Consider the following 22,829-nt stretch of genomic DNA (forward strand, 5'->3'; position numbering starts at 1 on the left):
TATGGAGTGAAGGAGAGGAAGTAAAAAAAACTAAATCCTCACTGTGATTATTATGAAATCAATAATTAATTCTAAAAATTTAAAGAAAAAAGGGATTTTCTAAGACTGTAACTTAGAAATAGGCAGATTAACACCCATTCCCCCAAGAAAACAATGATTTTAAAGTGGTTATCTCCAGGGAATAGGGGAAAAAAAGGAAAGAACACAGAAGACTTTTTTCTGTTCCCTTTGTCATATTAATAAACTCACTAAATCCTGTGCATGTAAAACTTCGATGAAAGTAAAAATCACATGGTAAAAAAAAAAAATTAAAAAGCATTGGTGCTAGAGTCTGAAAGTTTGGTTGGGTTCAAATTTTAGTTCAGCCACTTTTTCATTTGTATGACCTAAGAGAGATAACTCCAGACTCCCTTTGTTTCCCTTCTCTAAAATGGAGGTAACAGTATCTACTTCACAGAACTGCTGTGAGGATTACATTAGTGTAAGCAGACTGCTTAGCAAAGTGGCTGACACCTAGTAAGTACTCAATCAATGGCTGTTTGTCCTCAAGAAACTCAGGATGTGGAGAACATCTGAGTAATACTGCAGAAATATGCAGAGTTTTCCAGACGGCTTTCCAGGTGTAAAAATGGATTGGGACAGTGAGAAAGACCTCTTTTAGGGCATAAGATGGTTGAGCTTATCTTATATACTCTCACATAACAGATATATAACAAATTGAGGCCATCTCTCCAGCCTAAGAGCACTTCTAGAGCCTCTTTAATTATTCCCTTCTATTAGAGAAAGGAGAAAATTTACCCAATATTCCTTCTTCATCCATTCACAAAATTATTTCCTTTTAAAAAGTAAACATAATACTTTAGCTAATGTAAGAATTTAGAACAGGGAAAAAAAACCTACACTTCACCCAGCTTTGTCAAACCTTAGCTAGTCATATTTTTAATAGTTCTAAACTAGAGGATATTTAAATATATTGCACTTACTGCAAAAGTTCTTTGACTCTACCAGTACCTCCAATCCATTGATCCTACCACCTTTTTACTGTCCCTCACCACCTTCATTATCAAGATTAAATTATAATTAATCATTAACCATTAGTCATCTCCTTGCATACAGCCGCCCTCTCCGGCTTCACTGTACTCACAAAGTCAACTTTACTAGTAGGTTAAAATGCAATCCCCACCAAATCTGTGCCTATACAGCAGCACACATGGGCACAAACACAAAGTTAAAGAAAAATGAATCACCATGCTGGCTTGTTTCAAGTACACTACCAGATTAATATTTTATTTCCCTAGTTTATCCACTTCCAGACTATTCTAGGTAACTATTTCATATCTTCTCTCTCCTCAAACCCCTACTGAGTTCTCCCTCACTCTCACAATTAATGACCTTGAATTTCCAGAGTCCCACCACATTTATCCACCTACTAGTAGGCTCATGCACACCCCGAATTCCCACCTGTTATAAACTACCCATGTTCTCATCTACTTACATGCCAGATTCTCCATTTGCACACCTGCTCAAGAGCATCACTTGTGTAATTCTCCCCTTTCTTCTATCAACCATATCAACTTTTAAAATCTCTAATGGATCATTTCCACTACCTTACAAATACATCTATATTTCTCCCATCTCAAAATTTTGTTCTTCCTTCCACTTACCCTCCTAGCTCTCCCATCATTTATTTGCTCTCCTTTGAAGGAAAACTCCTTGAAATAGTTGTCTCCCTCCCATTATCCCTCAAACCCACTCCAAACAAGTTTTCACTCCCACCACTAAAATTAATCTGCTCTTATCAAGGTCATCAATTACCTCCATATTGCTAAATCCAATGATCATTTCTCACACCTCATCTTAACAGCATATAAAGAGTACTTCACACAGTTAGTTGATCCTTTTTCCTCAATTACTTTCTGATACTGTCTTTTAACTTGCTGATCTTTCCTACTCATTGTCCTTTTCTGGTTTCACAAAATGCTCCATGCTGGAGTAATCCAAAGCTCAACCAATCAATTCTCTGTCTACACCTGGTGATACTGTCAAGTCTGGAAGTTTTAAATACTATTTGCCCATGAAATCTCCTGATCTCCACATTCACCCATTCAACCACCTGCTCCACATCAAAATAGCATTCAGCATGTCCAACAGTGAACTGCTGGTCTTTCCCACAAATTGCTCCTCACACACCTTTTCCCATTTCAGGTGTGAAGAAATTCCATCCTTCTAGCTGCTATGGCAAACCGGAGTCATTCCTGACTCCATTTTTTCTCTCACACACCACACCCTATCTTCAGGAAATCCTGCCAGCTGCACCTTCAAAATGTATTAAAAATGTTGACTAATTCTCACCACCTCCTACCACTTAATCCACCTCTTCAAAAACACTATTATTTTCAATAACTGCTGCTTCTAGTTTACTTTACCTAAAGTCTATTATCAGCACGGCCGTTCATACAACTCTCTTAACACTTAAGTCTGACGATGTCACTTCTCAACGCAAAACCCCACACTGGCTGCTGATTTCACTCAGAGTAAAGTCTAAGAAGTCCTTACCATGGTCCACATTGCCTACATGATTTGACCCCAATCTCCTTTAACCTCTCTGATTTCCTCTGCTTGGTCAGTCTACTCCAGCCACAGTGGCCACCTTTGTTAGTCTGCAAAAAAGTGAGACACACTCCTTCTTAAGGGCCTTTGCACTGGAAGTCCTCTGCCTGGAATGCTCTGCTACTAAATATATGCATGGCCAACTTCTTGTCTCGCTCAACTGTCACCTTCAAAATGAGGCTTACTCTGACCACCTTATTTAAAAGTACAACTACCTCTTCGGGCTTCCCTGGTGGCGCAGTGGTTGAGAGTCCGCCTGCCGATGCAGGGGACACGGGTTCGTGCCCCGGTCCGGGAAGATCCCACATGCCGCGGAGCGGCTGGGCCCGTGAGCCATGGCCGCTGAGCCTGCGCATCCGGAGCCTGTGCTCCGCAACGGGAGAGGCCACAACAGTGAGAGGCTCGCATACAGCAAAAAAAAAAAAAAAAAAAAAGAAACTTTCTAATAAAACCATTCAAACTGAAAACTAAAAAGCAAAGTTGATCCAATTACATTTGTAAAGGGCTACTGGCATTTCTTTTTCACATATGCCTGAATTTAATTCCTCAGAACACAAAGGTTTGCTCAAGTATGCTATAGTTTTTTCTGATGACTTTTTTTAAAGCTACTATTAAATTCTCCTTCTTTTTTATTTTACTGAAGTATATAAATATTAAGCATATTTGGGGGCACAGAAATGGGAGTGACTTTCACTTCTTTTATGAAATACTGCACTGTTCAAATTGTTTTAAATAAGGTACCCTATCCTGATCTTATAATTAAAAAAAAAAAAACATTTTAAATACTCGGCCACATTTCTCAACACTACGCCTCACACCAACACCAAATTCAATAATTTTAAAAATTACCACATTTAGAAAACTTCATTCCATTAATGTGATTCTATAATTTGAAGTTTTTGTACAGTTCAACTACAAATGTTTCAAAAAGCAAAACCTTCAAACAATCACAAACAAGAATATGATTTTATCCACAAATCCTCATACCAACAACTTTTAAAGACTACCAACTAAATATAAAAGGAATATACTTTTAAAATGTTTAAAACCTTTTCTTATTTGAAACATACCAACACTTAAATCAATCTACTTACACTGTAAACTCAGAAGCCTTTTTTTTAAAATAATTCTTCCAAACTGTCTGTACCACCCATCCAAAACACTTAAATATGTACTTTTCCTAAACCTTCAAAGAGCTAACAACACTGTATTAATCAAATCTAAATCAGGAGAAACTGTAAGACTCTCCATTATTTTAAGAAAACTGGGACACTATTGACGTTTGAAAGACATTCAGTTTCAAAGATATAAAAATGTGGAAAAAACACACGCTGATGAGGAATATTTACAGAAAATTAATTTTAAAATGTCTTTCTGGGTAGCAAAGAGAGTCTAGGATTAAACTGTTAATTTAATAAAATTTGTAATTATGTCAAAATTTTGAGGTATATCTGGAATTTATATACATAGCATAAAAAAATTCAAAAAGCAAAATCTTAAAGCAATTTCAATTTTATTCCCATCTAATCTGACCAAGCTCTACTGCACTTCACACATTATTAAGCTAGTATTGACACTAAAGCTTTCACCTCCCCACCCAAAACTTAAAAATAGAAATGTATATCAAAAATGATAATTACTGAATCAGATTACTCTTACAGCATATGCTGACTTAAGGAGCAACTGAAAAAAATTACTCTTAAGGAACTACACATTTAAGTTTCCCAAGTCCTAATTTTAAAGATAAACTTAACACATAGTTGATACTGGCAAATACTGATAAAAGCAGTTGAGCAAAATATTAAATGAAATATAACACTTTTAAAATAATAAACACTATAACGGACTGTGGTTTGTGTGCTCACCAGTGCATCCCAAGGTACCTAGCACAGTACCCAGATAGAATATATGCTCAATAATCATTTGTTGACATCTCAATAAAGATTTGAAGGAATTTAAGCAAACTTGATACACAGAAATTACACAAAAACTAACTTGAAGAACAGTATATAACAAAGCCAGAAAACTTCACACCAGCATTTTTTACATAAAATGTCACATAATATGCATTTACTATCACACACTATGCATTCAATAAATCCCAGCCCCTTTTCCTTCCACTTTCTTTTTAACAGTGTACACCTAAAATGTTTACTGCATAAAACTCAATTAACATCAAAACCTTTAAGAATACATCTGCATAAAACAATCCATATCTGAATGTAATCAGTAAAAATAAAAAGACATACAAATCATTGACGAATGTTACAGACTGTGTTTGTATCCACCCAAATTTCTTTTGTTGAAGGCCCTAGCCCAGTGTGATAGCATTTGAGGATAAGGCCTTCGGGAGACAATTAGGTATGAGTGAGGTCCTGAGAGTAACACCCTCCTGATGGGACTACTACTTTTAGTAGAAAAAATGGGGGGTGTGGAGGGCAGGCAGGAGAGCAGTCCCCCAGGCCCCATCCCCTCCATGTGTGGCCACAAAAAGAAGGTGACCTTGGGCAAGCCAGGAAGAGTTCTCACCAGAACCCAACCATGCCAGCACTGTGAGCTCAGACTTCCAGCCTCCATAACTGTAAGAAGATAATTTCTGTTGTTTGAGCCACCCAGTCTACGGTATTTTCCTACAGTAGCCCAAGCTAAGACAGCAAGTCTACTACTTTGAAGGAACAGTGACATATGATACAGAAGCATATAATGATCAAAAAACAAATTATGGCCTCTAAGGGCCTAGCTTGGTAGAAGAAATAATACTTATATTAAAGTACCCATACAGGGACTTCCCTGGTGGCGCAGCGGTTAAGAATCCGCCAGCGGGGGCTTCCCTGGTGGCGCAGTGGTTGAGAGTCCGCCTGTCGATGCAGGGGACACGAGTTTGTGCCTCGGTCCGGGAAGATCCCACATGCCACAGAGCGGCTGGGCCCGTGAGCCATGGCCGCTGAGCCTGGGCATCCGGAGCCTGTGCTCCGCGGCGGGAGGGGCCACAGCAGTGAGAGGCCCGCGTACCGCAAAAAAAAAAAAAAAAGAATCCGCCTGCCAATGCAGGGGACACGAGTTTAATCCCCAGTCTGGGCAGATCCCACATGCACAGAGCAACTAATCCCGTGCGCCACAACTACTGAGTCTGCGCTCTAGAGCTAGCGACCCACAACTATGGAGCCCGCATGCTGCAACTACTGAAGCCCATGTGCCTAGAGCCCGTGCTCCACAACAAGAGAAGCCACCACAACGAGAAGCCCGCGCACCGCAACGAAGAGTACCCCCACTTGCCGCAACTAAAGCCCACGCACAGCAACGAAGACCCAACGTGGCCAAAAATGAATAAATTTACTTTAAAAAAAGCCAATTGATGAAACCATTAAAAAAAAAAGTCCCCATACAGAGTAGAAAATGGTAAAATGCAGACTTTAGAAAGGCAAGATTACTATCTTGTTTTAAAATCTAGGGAGGCGTAAAAACAAGCAAAACTGACAAAGGATAAATAGAATCTGCACACAGGAAAAAAAGGGAAGAGAGAAAGCAAGCAAACTCAGAATTTTCACACATACACAAAGCTCAAAATTCTGATACCAATAATATTTTCTATTTTTTTCTAAAGAAAAGAATATTTCTTTAATAGATGAAGACAAGAGTCTTATTTTTCTCCCATTTAGATATTTAATCCAGCTCCTAACTCTGCGACACGTTTTAAGCGAGGCAATTTCAGCGCGCTCAAAGCCTACAGAACCACAAGTGGAAACAGACTAACAGAAAATATGATCAATGCATGTCATAAATATGGTAGTTTCTATGGAGAAAAGGAAATCCAAGAGAGCTTCTCAGGCGATCTGTATGTATTTGAATGGAGCTGTCTGAACAGTCTTAAAAGACAAGTTGAAGTTATCCCATGAGGAAGAATGTCAGAGGCAACAAACAGAAAGATGCTATTAGAGGGACTTCCCTGGTGGCGCAGTGGTTGGGAGTCCGCCTGCTAATGCAGGGGACATGGGTTAGGGCCCTGGTCCGGGAGGATCCCACGTGCCGGGGAGCAGCTGAGCCCTTTCGCCACAACTACTGAAGTCCGGGAACCTAGAGCCCCTGCTCCACAACAGGGACAGGCCACTGCGGTGAGAGGTCCGCGCACCGCAGCGAGGGGTGGCCCCTGCTTGCCGCAGCTAGAAAGGGCCCGCGTGCAGCAACGAGGACCCAACGCAGCCAAAAATAAATAAATAAATTTTTTTAAAAAACAGATGCTATTAGAATTTAATACTAGCAAAACAGAGCACTGCATACTCAGTGAACTGCAAGTCACTTGGCAAAGTTACATACAGTGGCAAGAGACAAATTGGAGAGGTAAAAAAAGCCCAGATCAAGAAACCAGTATAAAGAATAAAACAGTATTTGCCTAACTAATAGGATAAAAGTATAAGAATGAATGATACAAACTAGTAATGCTATACAAGGGAGAATTCAAAGGAAACAGAGAGACAATACATCCTAGTTAGAACAGTCCTAGTCTACACCTGGTGTTCTGCCCAGTTTACCATGTGTATCATATTTAATGAAGTATTATTAATAATTACACTAGGGACTTGCCTGGTGGCGCAGTGGCTAAGAATCTGCCTGCCGATGCAGGGGACATGGGTTCGAGCCCTCTTCTGGGAAGATCCCACATGCCGCGGAGCACCTAAGCCAGTGTGCCACAACTACTGAGCCCACGTGCCTAGAACCCGTGCTCCACAGCAAGAGAGGCCACTGCAATGAGAGGCCCCCACAACACAGCTAAGAGTGGCCCCCGCTCCCCGCAACTAGAGAGGGCCCGTGTGCAGCAATGAAGACCCAATCCAGCCAAAATAAATAAATAAATTTTAAAATAATAATAATTACATTAAAATATGCAGGTTTGGTAGACCTCTCTACTTTGTACCTCCAATTTCTCTCACCTTGTCAGACTGTTTTTGAAATGCATGAGTAATGAAGAGAGTCCTCACTTTAACACAGTTAAATCTGAAAAATGACAGAAATCTTTCTCACCTGTTCCAGGCTCAACTTAACCCTTCCCTTTCAAAGACAGTATGCAGCGGGTGGCTATGGCTGCTAACTCCTTTGGAGCTGGGAGAAGTGGTCAACACTGCTGCCACTAATGTCCCATTGGTGTACTGACCAGGTGTGTAGTAATCTGTGACTTTGTGAGATACACATAGCTGCCAGGCTATCAGTCAGCAGAGTTCATGGGTAATTACAGATTAGGTATATGCAGAGCAGTTAATTAAGACACAAAGCTAGCAATCCACCAACGAAGTGAGAAATTCAAGGTTCTCTCTCTCCCCTACACATATAAGAATGGTCCAATGAAGCTAATGGACATATTTGTGCAGTAATAAGAACCATGTGCAAATCAAAACTACAAAGAGACATCATCTCACACCGGTCAGAGTAGCCATCATCAAAAAATCTAGAAACAATAAATGCTGGAGAGGGTGTGGAGAAAAGGGAACCCTCTTGCACTGTTGGTGGGAATGTAAATTGATACAGCCACTATGGAGAACAGTATGGAGGTTCCTTAAAAAAACTAAAAATAGAACTACCATGTGATCCAGCAATCCCACTACTGGGCATATACCCTGAGGAAACCATAATTCAAAAAGAGTCATGTACCAAAATGTTCAGTGCAGCACTGTTTACAATAGCCAGGACATGGAAGCAACCTAACTGTCCATCGACAGATGAATGGATAAGAAGATGTGGCACATATATACAATGGAATATTACTCAGCCATAAAAAGAAACGTTATTGAGCTATATTTGTAGTGAGGTGGATGGACCTAGAGTCTGTCATACAGAGTGAAGTAAGTCAGAAAGAGAAAAACAAATACTGTATGCTAACACATATATATGGAATCTAAGAGAAAAAAAAGTCATGAAGAACCTAGGGGCAAGATGGGAATAAAGACACAGACCTACTAGAGAATGGACTTGAGGATATGGGGAGGGGGAAGGGTAAGCTGTGACAAAGAGAGAGAGTGGCGTGGACATATATACACTACCAAACGTAAAAGAGATAGCTAGTGGGAAGCAGCCGCATAGCACAGGGAGATCAGCTTGGTGCTTTGTGACCACCTAGAGGGGTGGGATAGGGAGGGTGGGAGGGAGACGCAAGAGGGAAGAGATATGGGAACATATGTATAACTGATTCACTTTGTTATACAGCAGAAACTAACACACCATTGAAAAGCAATTATACTCCAATAAAGATGTTTAAAAAAAAAAGGAACTATGCATACTGCTGTCTGCTCCCAGATCCTAACAGAGTTCCTAAAACCCTTGAAAATAAAGGTGCTAAGAGAATCTTCTGTTGTAAAATTTAGTCTCTGGCCCCAGTTCCTGACACAGAGCTACTAAATCCCTTGGAATTTCCTGGGTGATAGAAATGTCTTTTATTCTAACGAGGCAACTCTGACTCTTGGTAGGCTCCTAGATGGGGGCTGGTCACCAGAAAGATGGAGTCATGATTAGAAGCTTGGTACTTTCAACCGCACTTCCCACTGTCATTCTTTGGAGAGGGGCTAAAAGTGGAATTAATCATCGATTATGCCCACCTGATGAAGCCTCCATAGACATCTATCAACTATGGGGATCAGAGAGGTTCTGGGTTGGTGAGCAAGAATGTATCCACCTGCCGGGAGGGTGGTGCACGCAAACTCCACAGGTATCTGTGCTCAGGACCCTTCTGGACCTCCCCCTATGTATCTCTTCATCTGGCTACTCCTTCATAACCTTTAACATCCTGTGCAATATTAATAAACGAATAATCTAGATAGTAAACTTCCTGAGTTTTGCGAGCCACTCTAGCAAATTAACAGAACCTGAGGAAGGGGTCATAGAACCCTCTAATTTTTAGCCTGCTGGTCAGAAACACAGGTATAACAGCCTGGACTTCTGACTGGTGTCTGAAGGGGATAGGTAGGTGGCAGTATTGTGGGACTAAGCCCTTAACATGTGAGATCTGATGCTAACTCCAAGTAGAAAATGGCACTACTGAATTGTCGGAGACTCAGGTGGTATCACAGAATTGCCACATATCTAACGTCAAAAGCGTTGTCAGTATGACCAGCAAGCAGAAAGAGTTCTAGACAATATCTGATCAGATAAAAGGCAAAACATTTGGGACTTTCATCTTAACTGAAAGTCAGGAAAGACAACACTTTAATTAAACTATCAAATCTTCAATAAGTAGTATTTATTTCCCAAAATCAGACTTTTCTAAGTTTGTCAAATAGAAGCCTGAAAGGTATCAATAAAACTAGAAGCCTTGGTTAAAGACCTTGATGGTCTTATAATACCCATCACTATTTTTATTTCACAGGTCACAGAACAAAACTATTAGACACTTTTTAAAGATTAACATATGCTTTTTCCTATGAAGCAGAATCTTTCAACCTCAGCACTGAGATTCTGGGTCTGATAACGCTTTGTTGTTGGGTGTTACCCTGTGCAATGTAGCATTCTTGGCTTCACACTATATGCCAGTTGCGTCCCCCACTTGTAACAACCAAAAATGTCTCCAGACGTTGTCACCCCTGGTTGAGAACCACTGTTAAGAATTATTGAAACAGAAAGTGAAATAAATATTACAGAATTAAATGCAAATTTGAAGAAAAATCCCACATCTCAAAAATCTCACACATCTTCAATTACTTTTACTTAGACACCATTAGTATTTTACGTACATTTAAATAAAAGTGTGTATTTATTCAAAACTAATTTTAAGATAGTAGGAAACAATCTTAAGATACGTCCCTTTTTTGGGGTAGTATTTTCATTTCTTCTGCTTGACTAGGACTTTATGACACTTTTGAGATCTCAGCGTGTTCTCAGTATTCAGCCAACCTAAGGACAGAATGTAGTTTTGTTTTGTTTTTTTTTCTCTCAAACTAACTGGTTGTTTTGGCCTATTTACAAATAAATAGACCAGGACCACATGTGTGTGTGTGGGGGATTTACCAGGACAAAATTTCAAATACAGTCATAAAAATGAAAGACATTGCTCATACTTTGTATTTGAAGTTTCCTTTACTGATAAATATGCCTACCTGTCTTTGGAATGTGAATAAAAAGACAGATACATGCCAGAAATAACAATTCAACCCACCCATGATAACAAAGACTATCCTTTGCTATAATGTCTAGACCATCCTTTTTAAACAACTTGCTGCTTGAGACTGTCTTTTTCTTTTTAGAATGAGAATTTTTTTTTGATTTAATTTTATTTTTGGCTGTGTTGGGTCTTTGTTGCTGTGCGCGGGCTTCCTCTAGTAGCGGCGAGCGGGGGCTACTCTTCCTTGCGGTGCGCAGGCTTCTCATTGTGGTGGCTTCTCTTGTTGCGGAGCACGGGCTCTAGGCACGCGGGCTCAGTAGTTTCGGCTTGTGGGCTTACTTGCTCCGCAGCATGTGGGATCTTCCCGGACCAGGGATCGAACCCGTGTTCCCTGCACTGGCAGGTGAATTCTTAACCACTGTGCCACCAGTGAAGTCCTTGAGACTGTCTTAAACTCAAATTATTCCTAACACAACAAAAGTATAACTTATTTAGAAGTTAACTTTATCAAGGTACTCTATTATTTTATCAATAAAAATCTAGCCAAAAAAATTAAGAAACAAATCATAGCTTAATAAATGAGGGAGACAGAAAACTACAAATAGCAATAAACAAATGGAAGGATGCTGGCATAAAATTTAAAAAAGCAAATTAAAATGAGATACCATTTTTCATCTATCTGATTTTCAGACTTAAAAGCCTAATAATGTTCAGTACTGATACTGGACAGGTAACTTTGATACACTGTTTCTATAGGCATATGTTGAAACAAAAAGATTTCTGAAGGCCAGATAATAATGCACATAAAGTCCAACCCATAAATCCCATTCGTGCATCTGTGCCAACATAATTATGCTCACTTAAGCATTGTTTTAACTGTAAACAATCTTTAAGACCATCAAAGTGGACAGGTTAAATGAATTACAATACAGACAAAATGATGGAATACTATGCAACCCAAAAAATGATGTGCTTCAATAAGACATACACAAATTGCAGAAGTATGATATAATATTTTTTAAAAGAATTAACATATATACACATATATGCATAGAAAAATTCTATTAAGAATACACACGAAACAGGTTAACAACAGTCTAGTTTGATTTTTCTTTTTTCCTGTGAGTACTTTGTAATAAAAAACTTTTAAAACTAGACAGGCTTATCTAAAGGAGTATTAATTTCCATAATCTTTGTACATGAGTTTTTTCATATTATGGGCACAATAATAATTATTTAATTTATGTGATCCATTAAACTCAAAATGCAATTATTCTCACCAAACTTCTTGTTAACCAATATGGAGATGTGAATTTTAAAAGCATATATATGATATTCTCCATATTTAAGATACTTTCAGAAACACTGAAAGTTCTGCATTTATATTTACCACCTGTCCATATACTCACCTAATATCAATATTTTGGAATTTTTTAAAGTGGCCAAATCCTAGCTGTGGCATTCACTTCTGCCATATGCTACAGCAACTAAGATAGCAAAATCAAATGCCACAGACAATATTTACAAGAAAAGTGGATGACAAGGTAACAAGGTATTATCCCCATGAACCCTCTAGTATGAACAGTTAGGACAAGATTAGAGAGGTATTAATAGCTATACAGGAGCAAGAGAAAGACAACTTGTCTTACAACAGATTAACAGGAAAACCCATGGTTCACCAACAGTCTTCACTGGGGAAAAAAGAAAACCAGGCCACATTCTATCCACATTTAAGATTACTCCTTGCAGAAATACTCTTAATGTGCAAAGGCCCTAGAAAAGGCAGACTAGTCCCCACTTAAAGAACCACTTTGAGAAAAAAAATACCCACAATCTCAAAAGTTACCCTGGAGTCCTCATGAATAATATCCCTAAAATAAGACCAGAATAAAACTATCTCCAGAAATACTAAATTCACTTTAGCACAAACAATTCTGAATAGAAATATTTTGTTGTTAATAAAAAAGCTACCTCACCCGCCTTCCCAGCAGTACACAACAGTGCAAAAATTACCAATACACCTGTAAGACCTCTTACGTATCTCAAATTTCAAATCCTTCTATAATATGTAGTTTCTTGTTTCATCACCTGTAAATATTATCAACCTATCTCCCAATACTGCAAAGGTAAGATTTGGGGGTGACAGAATAACAAATCCAAGATGCATGTGTTAAAGAGGCTTACACATTCTACCTAAAATACATACATCAGTTCATCACCTATATGCTTCATATGTATACTGCAAAATTACAATTATTGAAAGGTTTCAGCATTGGGGGTCACCAGAAAATGATCAAAATCACAAATGTTAGGGTACATCAACTCACCTACCCTACTGACCCTTTCAATAAATATCCCCTAACATAGTTTTTCTTAAACCACAAACCACCACACCCCACCTCCCCATACTTGCCACAATCCCTCCCCCAGGAAACCACCTGTGGTGTCAGTGCCTAGAAGGTCACATTATACCGTAGCACAAGGAAAGGAGGGGTGGCCAGGTACGTGGGATCTGGCTTAGGTAAGCAGCATGAAAGTCTTAGAATTTACAAAAATAACAGTGGTAATAGATTCCTACCAAATGCATAGCTTCAAATTCTAAGTAGTTTCGTAAGGATTCTAAGATAGCTACAGTAAACAGGAAAGATGTGAGAAGACAAATGAACAAGTGAGAAGTGGTATAAAGTACTGGTTATGGGAGAATCTGAAGTCAGAATGGCTGAGTTTAAATCCCAATTCTGTCACTCACCAGCTGCACAATCAAAATTATTTAAGTTCTGCAAGCCTCAGTATCCTTAGTTTTAAAAAGGAGACACCTACTTCAAAGAGTACTAGTGAAGATTAAATTAGGGTAGGCATATGAAACATCTGATAGTTTCTGGCACAAAAGAAATGTTCATTAAAAGTTTGCCTTTTAGGAAGAAAAAAACCTGATAACCCAAAACAGAAGTTCTTATGTGAAAATCCTAGTCCCTTAAAGATTTCTGATTCACCACTTTAAAATCAATCAAAGACTCTAACTAGGTAGGAGTACTCACAAGCACCACATACTACAAAAAATAACATTAGGAGAATAAGATTTAAAGAGTCAAAATACTCAAGAGGCTCCACCCCCTGAAGGGAGCCCAGACAAATCATAGGGAGATAGTACAAGTACAGGTATGCACAAGTACAGGTATGCACATCTAAGTCAGACCTGGCTACAGGAAAGAAGGAAACGATAATAGCTGAAGTAAAGTTTTGGCAAGTAAAATGAACAGCTAGCTCAGTCACAAGTATAAAGAAACTTGATGAGATTAGGGAAGTCTTGGACCTGAAAACAGATCACTGTTACTCGTCAGTATGTTTTCATTCTTAGGATTTCATTTCAGTAAGCTGCAAAAACTTTTAAGTATCAACACTGGTATCAAATACGTGTTATTTTTACTATGAATTTTTATGTTTTATATCACAGTATATAAACAAGGCATCTAAGATTTGTTGAATGCCTGCTATTTCACAAAAACTCTGCAACCTAAGTGTTGTTATTCATATTTTCAGCTGGGCAACAGAGGAAAAGAGGGCGTAGGTGACTAACTTGTTCCATCATGGTCATTCAAGTAGGTTACAATGAAACTAGAATTTTAACCAGGACAGCCTGCTAACCTAGAGCCAAGCAGATTATAAGCAGAGAGACAAGAGATACCTTGACATACACAGCTCCAAGTGTGTCTTCACTACAATAAAGCTATCTCCCTCGCCCCCCCCCCAACAAAGTCAAACTGGTAAGTGGTAACAAAAAAGCTCTACTTGAACTACCACATATATGGCACATTTTTTAAAAGCAATGGGTCACTATTACTATTATTTTACATTTTTATTGAGACTTAAATTAGCTCTTATACACTTTACAGTCAATGGTGTACGTTCTCAATAATATTCAATCTATTTTGGTAGGAATGGAGTTTGGAGGGTGGTTACAAGGAGTGCCAAACCCAGGCAGCCTGATACACGAAAAGGATCGCTGTGGGTGAAACCAGAGAGAACAAAGATGAGCAACTGAACACATATGAAGGCCTAGCAAAAATGAAGATCTAAAACACATTTCTCACATCCATCAGGTATTTTAAAGTACAATGCTTTCACAGGCATATGTATTAAATGAAATAACAGTCAACGTTCTCCCCTTCAACTGTCTATACTCTGTTTTAGTAAGTGATTTAAGTTTTTTTGCTATCATACTGATTTAGGTAGACAGACACAAACATACACACACACTCACTCACCCCCCCAGCCCCCCAATAATAAACTCCCATATCAGAAAGGTAAAAGACCTACAGTCCACAGAACAGAGGGAAACGACTGTAAATCTGGACCATAAATTCCTCATCTTCTTACTAATAAGATGTTCTGAAGCCACATGAAGTTGGTGACAGGCTTCCAGTAATAGTCCATAAGCATTATGAACTCCAATTTATTGGCAGGCACAAAGAGGATCTCTGGATATAGATAAAAAGGCACACATGTAGGTAACACTAAAACAGACACTCTGGGAACCGCTCTGTGGCTCTCATGAGTTAGTGGTAACACTGACTGGTCTCTCTCATCCAAGTGATTCTCAATTTTTTTACTGTCTCCAAACCACTAACCTATGTAACATACTCCCAAGAGATAACATCTTCACCTTCAGCAGACATTTAATGACAACCACTGTGCCTGTGCCCCACCCTTTACCACTGTTACTGCAATACCACCCCTGGTAACTACTGCCACAACACAGACTCCCACAGGCTTCTGAAATGGAAGGAAACTTGGAAATCATCTTTTATAAGCTCCTCATTCAGTACCTGAGGGAAGTGTGGCCCACAGTAATTTAAGTGACTTACTGGAGACTAAAATAGTAGCTATGGGGAGGAGGGAGTTGTCACTATGCACTAGTCACAGCGTTAAGCACTCATAAAGTAAGAACTCAGTGAATTCCCATAACATCCCTTGAGATGGATTTACTTTATTTCCCATATCTTACGATAAGGAAATTAAGGCACAGAGAAGCTGGCCTTGGTGACAGAGTAACTAAGTGGTAGAGCTGGGAATTCAAACCCAGGTCTGTCTTGTGCTCTCGTGACTCTCCAACCAGAGCTCTTTCCACAAGATTAAGCACCTCACACTTGTTTCATGAGCCAAATGCACTCTATTTATGCCCAACGCACAGACAATTCTAACTTTTACCCTCTCCCAAATTTTAGTATCTATAGCTACATATTTTCATTTATTCAAGTCCTCACACAAGCTGAGGCAACCTCATGGTATAAACCCCATCTCTGAAGTGAGGAAACAAGCTCACAAATTATTTGCCCTAATTCACACAGCTAATTCTGACAAGCTAATTTCAGAATCAAGCCATGCTCCTTCCCAGAATGACGTTACCACACGCTAATTCTCATGAAATTAGAGGACTAGCCAACTACTAGTAAAAACTGGACTGAACATGGAAAATATGAACTCACCTGCACACCAAAAAGATTGACGATTTGAAGTTAATTCCAGTCAGAAAACTGTGTTGACACATCTAGCTTCCAGTGCATCACGCAGTAGATTTTGTACAGCGTATATGACACATCAGATTTACAGGTTTGATGTGATGAAACAAATGAAAACTACAATTTTCTTCATGTTCCTATTTAATCACTGCAGTTACTAAAATATTTAGATGCAAAAGGGCAACATTTAACTAATACCTACTGAAAATCTACTGTGCTTCCTCTGTGTACCACTGTGATAATGGTACATGATAGGAATTTAGGTGGCACATGGGTAATTCATATTAATATTTTAGTATTTACAGATTTTAAAATGACAGAAAAATATAACTAATGCAACAAACCACTGGTTTCAGACCTCCTTACTTCTCACAAGACTAAGAGGAAGAAATTAACATGTTGATTATACTTCTGGGGAGGGGTCAAATGAGGGCTTAATCTCTATCTGTAGTATTCTTCCATCTTAAAAAAATCTGAAGAAAAGTAAGCTGACCTCAAAAAGAACATTAAGTAAATAATTGTACAGATGCTGCAAGGATGTGGCAAAAAATCCCAAAGGTAGTATGTGAAACTGACATTTTAGAAATAATGTTCAAGCGTTTGATACTATGTTAGACAAAACAAAATTCCCTCCCTAAAGAAAGCCACAGAAGAAGGATCTAACAGTCACATGGACTTAAGGAGATTTTATTTATAATAATGCAGATCTCAGTTGTTGATTACTACTACTTTTTAAGTAACTTTTATTTTCTTAGTAGTATTTCAAAATTGCTGAACACAAAGAGTTAGAAACTGCAGGGAGGGAAAAGAAGTAGACTCAATATAAGCATTATCAACACGATAACAACTACTATTTATTGAGTAAATAAATAATGTTAACACTGTTTATGAAGCAGTGTATTTCCGTGTATTATGTACTCATGCTATGAGGTACTATTACTATTCCCTTTTATAGATGAGGAAACTAACTTAACAGGGACTGACTTAAAAAGTTCTCTTAGGGACTTCCCTGGTGGCGCAGTGGTTAACAGTCTGCCTGCCAATGCACGGGACACGGATTCGAGCCCTGGTCCGGGAAGATCCCACATGTCACAGAGCAACTAAGCCCGTGCGCCACAACTACTGAAGCCCGCGCGCCTAGAGCCTGTGCTCCACAGCAAGAGAAGCCACTGCAATGAGAAGCCTGCGCACCACAACAAAGAGTAGCCCTGCTCGCCACAACTAGAGAAAGCCTGCATGCAGCAATGAAGACCCAATGCAGCCAAAAATAAATTAAAAAAAAAAAAAGAAAAAGTTCTCCTAAATAGTGTAACTCTGAGAGGATGGCAGAGGTGCTACAATTTTTCATCTCTCCAAAACCTCTTATGTCAAACGTAACTAACAGCAAACCCAAAACCAATAAGCAAAAACATTTACAACAAAACTCCCTGACAAGGTTACCTCACAAACCCCAAAATGTAAGTTAATGAGGAAAAACTTATGGTCACATGACCAGTATCATTATCAGAATCTGTACAAGAGAAAACAGAAGTCGTAGTGAACCGGAAGGGCCTACAAACAGGAGAACCACAAAACTGCCAACAGGTGTTCACAAGAAATCATGGCAGGTCAATGTGAGAACAGTAGCTGAAACTGAGATAGGTTTTGCCCACTCACAGTAATAAGTGAAGAGAAAGGACCTCCAGTAAGGGCTGAAAGGGACAAAGTCTTGCTTCATGAGCTCTTGAAAGTGACCCACCAGACCTCCCATCCAGAGGAGACCCCCAAAGACAAGAGAAAGAGACAAGAGAGATGAAGGAAAGACAAGGTCCAAATAAAAGTATTGATAGAACAGAGCCTAGAAATTTCAGAAAGAACACTCCATATTCTAATACTTCACAAAAATAATGAGCAAACTCTGTGAAGTTAAGGACAGCTACTCTGAACCATGCCTCCTCCTCAAAGTGCAGAAAAACTATTTTCACATAAAAATGCAAAACAGAAAAATATCAAGGTCAAATCTAATATGAAATTGTTGTAAGAAAAAAGGAGAATAAGGAGCAAAATAACATCCCTCAAGACAGCAAAGGGAAGCTAGAAAGACTTGCTCAGAAACAGATCACAACCTTATACTATTTTCAAAATGAGCTAAACATATTGAGAAAAATGATACAAGTCAGAATTAGAGAAACTCAGAAAATGAAGCAATAGAATACAGCAAAGAATGAGAAAAGAATTACTTCAGGAAATAAAGACTAAACTAAAAAGCACACAAGAACAAATGATCACAACACACAATGCAGTAAGAATCCTTCAAAAGAGGAAATTTTGAAAAATCAAAATGGAATTAAATTTAAAATTTCACTTTAAAAGACACTGTTAAGAGAATAAAACGACAAGCCACACAGTGGTAGCAAGTATTTGTAAACCACATTAATAAAGAATTTGTATCCATAACATATAAGGAACTCTCAAAACCCAATAACAAATCAAACAAACCCCATTTTAACATGGGCAAAAATGCGAAGAATCAATTTACTAAAGGAGATATACAAACAGCAAATAAATAGATGAAAAGATGCTCAACATCATTAGTCATTAGGCAAATACGAATTAAAACCACTATACAATAGGCACCTATTAGAATATCTAATGTGAGAAAGATCGACCGTACTGTGTTGGAAAGGATATGGAGAAACTGATCTCAACTCCCATGATACTGGTGGAAAAGCAAATTGGCACAATCACTCAAGAAAACTGTTCAGTAGTTTCTAAAGTTAAACATACATGTACCATATGATCCAACCATTCCACTCCTGGATGTATTTTTACCCAAGAAAAAAAGAATGCATACAAAGACACATACACAAACGTTCACGGTAGCTTTATTTAATAAAGAAAAAACTGGGGCTTCCAGGGTGGCACAGTGGTTAAGAATCCACCTGCCAATGCACGGGACACAGGTTGGAGCCCTGGTCCGGGAAGATGCCACATGCTGTGGAGCAACTAAGCCCATGCGCCACAACTACTGAGCCTGCGCTCTAGAGCCCACGAGCCACAACTACTGAAGCCCATGCCTAGAGACCATGCCCCGCAACAAGAGAAGCCGCTGTGATGAGAAGTCTGTGCACGTCAATGAAGTCACCCCCACTCGCCGCAACTAGAGAATGCCTGTGCGCAGCAATGAAGACCCAATGCAGCCAAAAATAAATAAATAAATTTTTTTAAAAAAACTGGAAATAACCCAAATGCCCATCAACCAGTGAATGAAGCAAGAACTGTAGGATATCCATGTAATGAATACAACTCAGAAATAAAAAGGAATGAATTGTTGATTTCTGAACAACGTGGATCAATCTCAAATTATGCGGAGTAAAAAAAGGCAAAGAATATACTGTATGATTCCATTTACATAAAATTCCAGAACATGCTAACTAATCTACAGTGACAAAAAGCAGATCTTTAGTTGCCTGAGGGGAGGAGAGCACACACAGGGAGGGGAGATTACAAAGGGAAAGAGGAAACTTCTGCGAGTAATGGGTATATTCTCCATCTGGGGTGTGGTGTTAGTTTCATGAGTGTAGATGTCAAAATTTACCAAACTATATATTTTTAGTAAACTAAACTTACTATTTTCAATAATTGAAGTTTTTTAAAATAAGCATTATTAAGTAAAGCTATTTTCTAAAAACAGAAATGAGGAAAAAAATCCAGGAATTCTTACCTTAAGAAACTCATCCATCCTAAAACATCAAAGAGATCTGAACTGCTACCTTTTAGATTTTCATTCTCATATTTACAGTCTTAGAAGTTAGACAAAGCTCAGTTTAGCCATAAATGATGACAGAAACTGCAAATTTCAGTATCAAAAGTTAAGGCATGGGCTTCCCTGGTGGCGCAGTGGTTGAGAGTCTGCCTGCCAATGCAGGGGACACGGGTTCATGCCGCGGAGCAGCTGGGCCCGTGAGCCATGGCCGCTGAGCCTGCGCGTCCAGAGCTTGTGCTCCGCAAGGGGAGGCCACAACCGTGAGAGGCCCGCGTACCGCAAAAAAAAAAAAAAAAAAAGTTACGGAATGCCCATATTGATTTAAAAAAACAAAAAACCAAAAAAGACTAAATAAAGCTAAATGTAAAAACACCAGCTGTTTGAATCATAAATTAAAAAATATTTTCCAAACTCCATAAAGAATCTAACACCACCAATCACTTTAATACAAAATACTCTCAGTAAATGTACAAAGACCTAAAGATTTGGGGGGGTTGGAGGGGTGGACAGGGATGGGACAACTGATGACCTTTTCAAGTCCTCTCTCAGGACAAATAATTGTCCAGAAAAATCAGGTTGAATTTCCCTAGCCACTTAGTGATCCAGTCAAACAGGATATTAAAGAGCTTTCTTGTAGAAACTTTCAACTGTTTATACATTTACAGCCAAAGTATTTTATCAAAACGGGACGGCAGGGGCTTCCCTGGTGGCGCAGTGCTTTAGAGTCTGCCTGCCGATGCAGGGGACACGGGTTCGTGCCCCGGTCCGGGAAGATCCCACAGGCCGCGGAGCGGCTGGGCCCGTGAGCCATGGCCGCTGAGCCTGCGCGTCCGGAGCCTGTGCTCCGCGATGGGAGAGGCCACAGCAGTGAGAGGCCCGCGTACCGCACACACCAAAAAAAAGGGACGGCAGTCTGTACACACCTGGTAAGAGGCGTTAAGTATTTAACTCCAAATAATCTTGTTTATCAAAACTATGAAGTAAAATGCTTTTCCTCTTGATACTGTAGAGAGGTATTAGTTCGGACCAACTACCAATCAATATAAATACAAATTATTCTGCATCAAGTTTTTAAAATCAAGATGTTCTAGGAGACTATAATTCAAAGGCAAAAATTACCTTTCTTTCCTGAAGGGTTCTATTTTTTAAAAGCACTAAATAGAAATTTAAGATTGAACACATCACAGTCACATTCCTAAGGTGACTGGTAATTTTAATAAGCACCAGAGAGTTTCAGCTCGTCTGCAAGACCATTAAAGAGGGTTTTTTTTTCCCCTTTCTAAAATCAGGCCAGTTATTAGAAGGCTACGCTGCAACCATAAGCAAATCTTGTGAGAAATGAACATTTGCTAATAAAGCCAAAGAAAGTATACATCATTTGCTGAAGCTTACACTCTTTTATTAGGCCTCAAAAAGAATTTTAAAACTAGACATGAAGTAGAGGGGCCAAAAGAAAGCCCACTTTTTAAAACTACCCCCCAAAAAAACCTCTCCCCTTCCTGTTCACTGCCTCCTACACAAAGGCTACAAGGCACCAAATCTGCACTGCTCTCTACAAATAAAGTTAGCCTGAGTGTGAAAACAACTCCTAAACTACACACACAACAATGAACTGAAATGTTCCTCTGAAAACAGTGCTAACTTCATAGTATAAGTTTCAGATTCACAGCATTTGCAAACAAGCCTAATAAAATGCTGAGCGTATGTTAACAAGTTAGCTATCCTAGAAAGTTTACAGGACAGTCAAGATTAGCATCTGGAATTTGTCAGATAATCACCCAGAGTGCTCAAGAGAATAAATATAAGTGACACTTCAAGCACCCACATATATAAATATGACAACAAAAGGTTGGATACAGGACAATAGGAGAAAATACCACCAATAAAAGAATCTGAAACAGAATCAAAGCCACAGAATTTGGGAAATAAGCCTGTTTGTTATGGCCAAAAACAGCCATAATGGAATATGCATTCTTCTTTTTCTCTGGCTCTTCTAGACTAACACATTCTAAATGCGCAAAAGCATAAAGAAAATCTTAACAAAGCTCTAAAATTCGTTACAGAGCACATATGAAGTAAATAAAGCATATACACTTAGTAAATGCTTTAAATTACTGGAGCTTGTGCAGTTTAGACAGATGGAGTATTCACTGCTTCTGAAATACACTTCTGTCCCTTTCCTGAGCAATTCTGAAGGATACACAGATCTATAACAACGATTACATGTTTTCAACTCACATTGTTTCTCCAGTCTTGGCTACATGACAAAGAAACTGATCCAGGACCGGACAAACTTCCTTTTTCCCCCTCTTCTCAAAATCTAGATAAGGGAAGAAAGAAAAGTTATTAGTATTTCTAAAAGTCCACCAACCATTTCCAATGCCTTCTAACAACAAACTTTCCTCTCACTCCTTCCTCATATTAAGCAGCAATTAAAAAAAATTTTTTTTAATTTAAAAAAGCCTCTCAACGAAATATCCACCTCTTACTCTCCAATTTCAAATGTCACTCTTCACAGGTAACGAGAGCCCTCCTAAAGGGGGCACTCAACTTCGCCACAAACCAGCCCTAACGCAGTGCTTCTCAAACTGTGGTCCGGGGGAACACCAGGACCACATTCATCTCAGAGACCGGCTAAAACACAAAAACCCCAGATCCCGACCCCACAGACTGTTTATTTACGTGAAGTTCATAAATCTGCGTTTTAAGAAAACACCAGCTCCCTCTCGTAGCCGTCCCCCAATGATCCTGGGTATCAAAGCCTAATTCTCAGAACGCTGAAATCATGCTCTCCCAAGTTTGAGAACCACTGTTCTCAAGCCTGTTGCTTGGAAGGCGAGCAATTCAGAGCCGGGAAGGCGACCACCTGAGA

General features: G+C 39.1%; 1 protein-coding gene across 2 annotated transcripts in view; it reads right to left on the reverse strand.

The window, feature by feature from the left end:
• Positions 1-22,829, reverse strand: part of PPP4R2 (protein phosphatase 4 regulatory subunit 2) — an 88,950-nt gene that overhangs the window by 29,054 nt on the left and 37,067 nt on the right. For both annotated transcript variants that reach the window (XM_049715565.1, XM_004268024.4), the window contains one exon: positions 22,196-22,277. In XM_049715565.1, coding sequence (XP_049571522.1) covers positions 22,196-22,277 — 82 coding nt within the window. The remainder of the gene's footprint in view (positions 1-22,195; positions 22,278-22,829) is intronic.

Source organism: Orcinus orca, chromosome 10 (assembly GCF_937001465.1).
Source record: "Orcinus orca chromosome 10, mOrcOrc1.1, whole genome shotgun sequence".
In the NCBI taxonomy this organism is placed as follows: Eukaryota; Metazoa; Chordata; class Mammalia; order Artiodactyla; family Delphinidae; genus Orcinus; species Orcinus orca.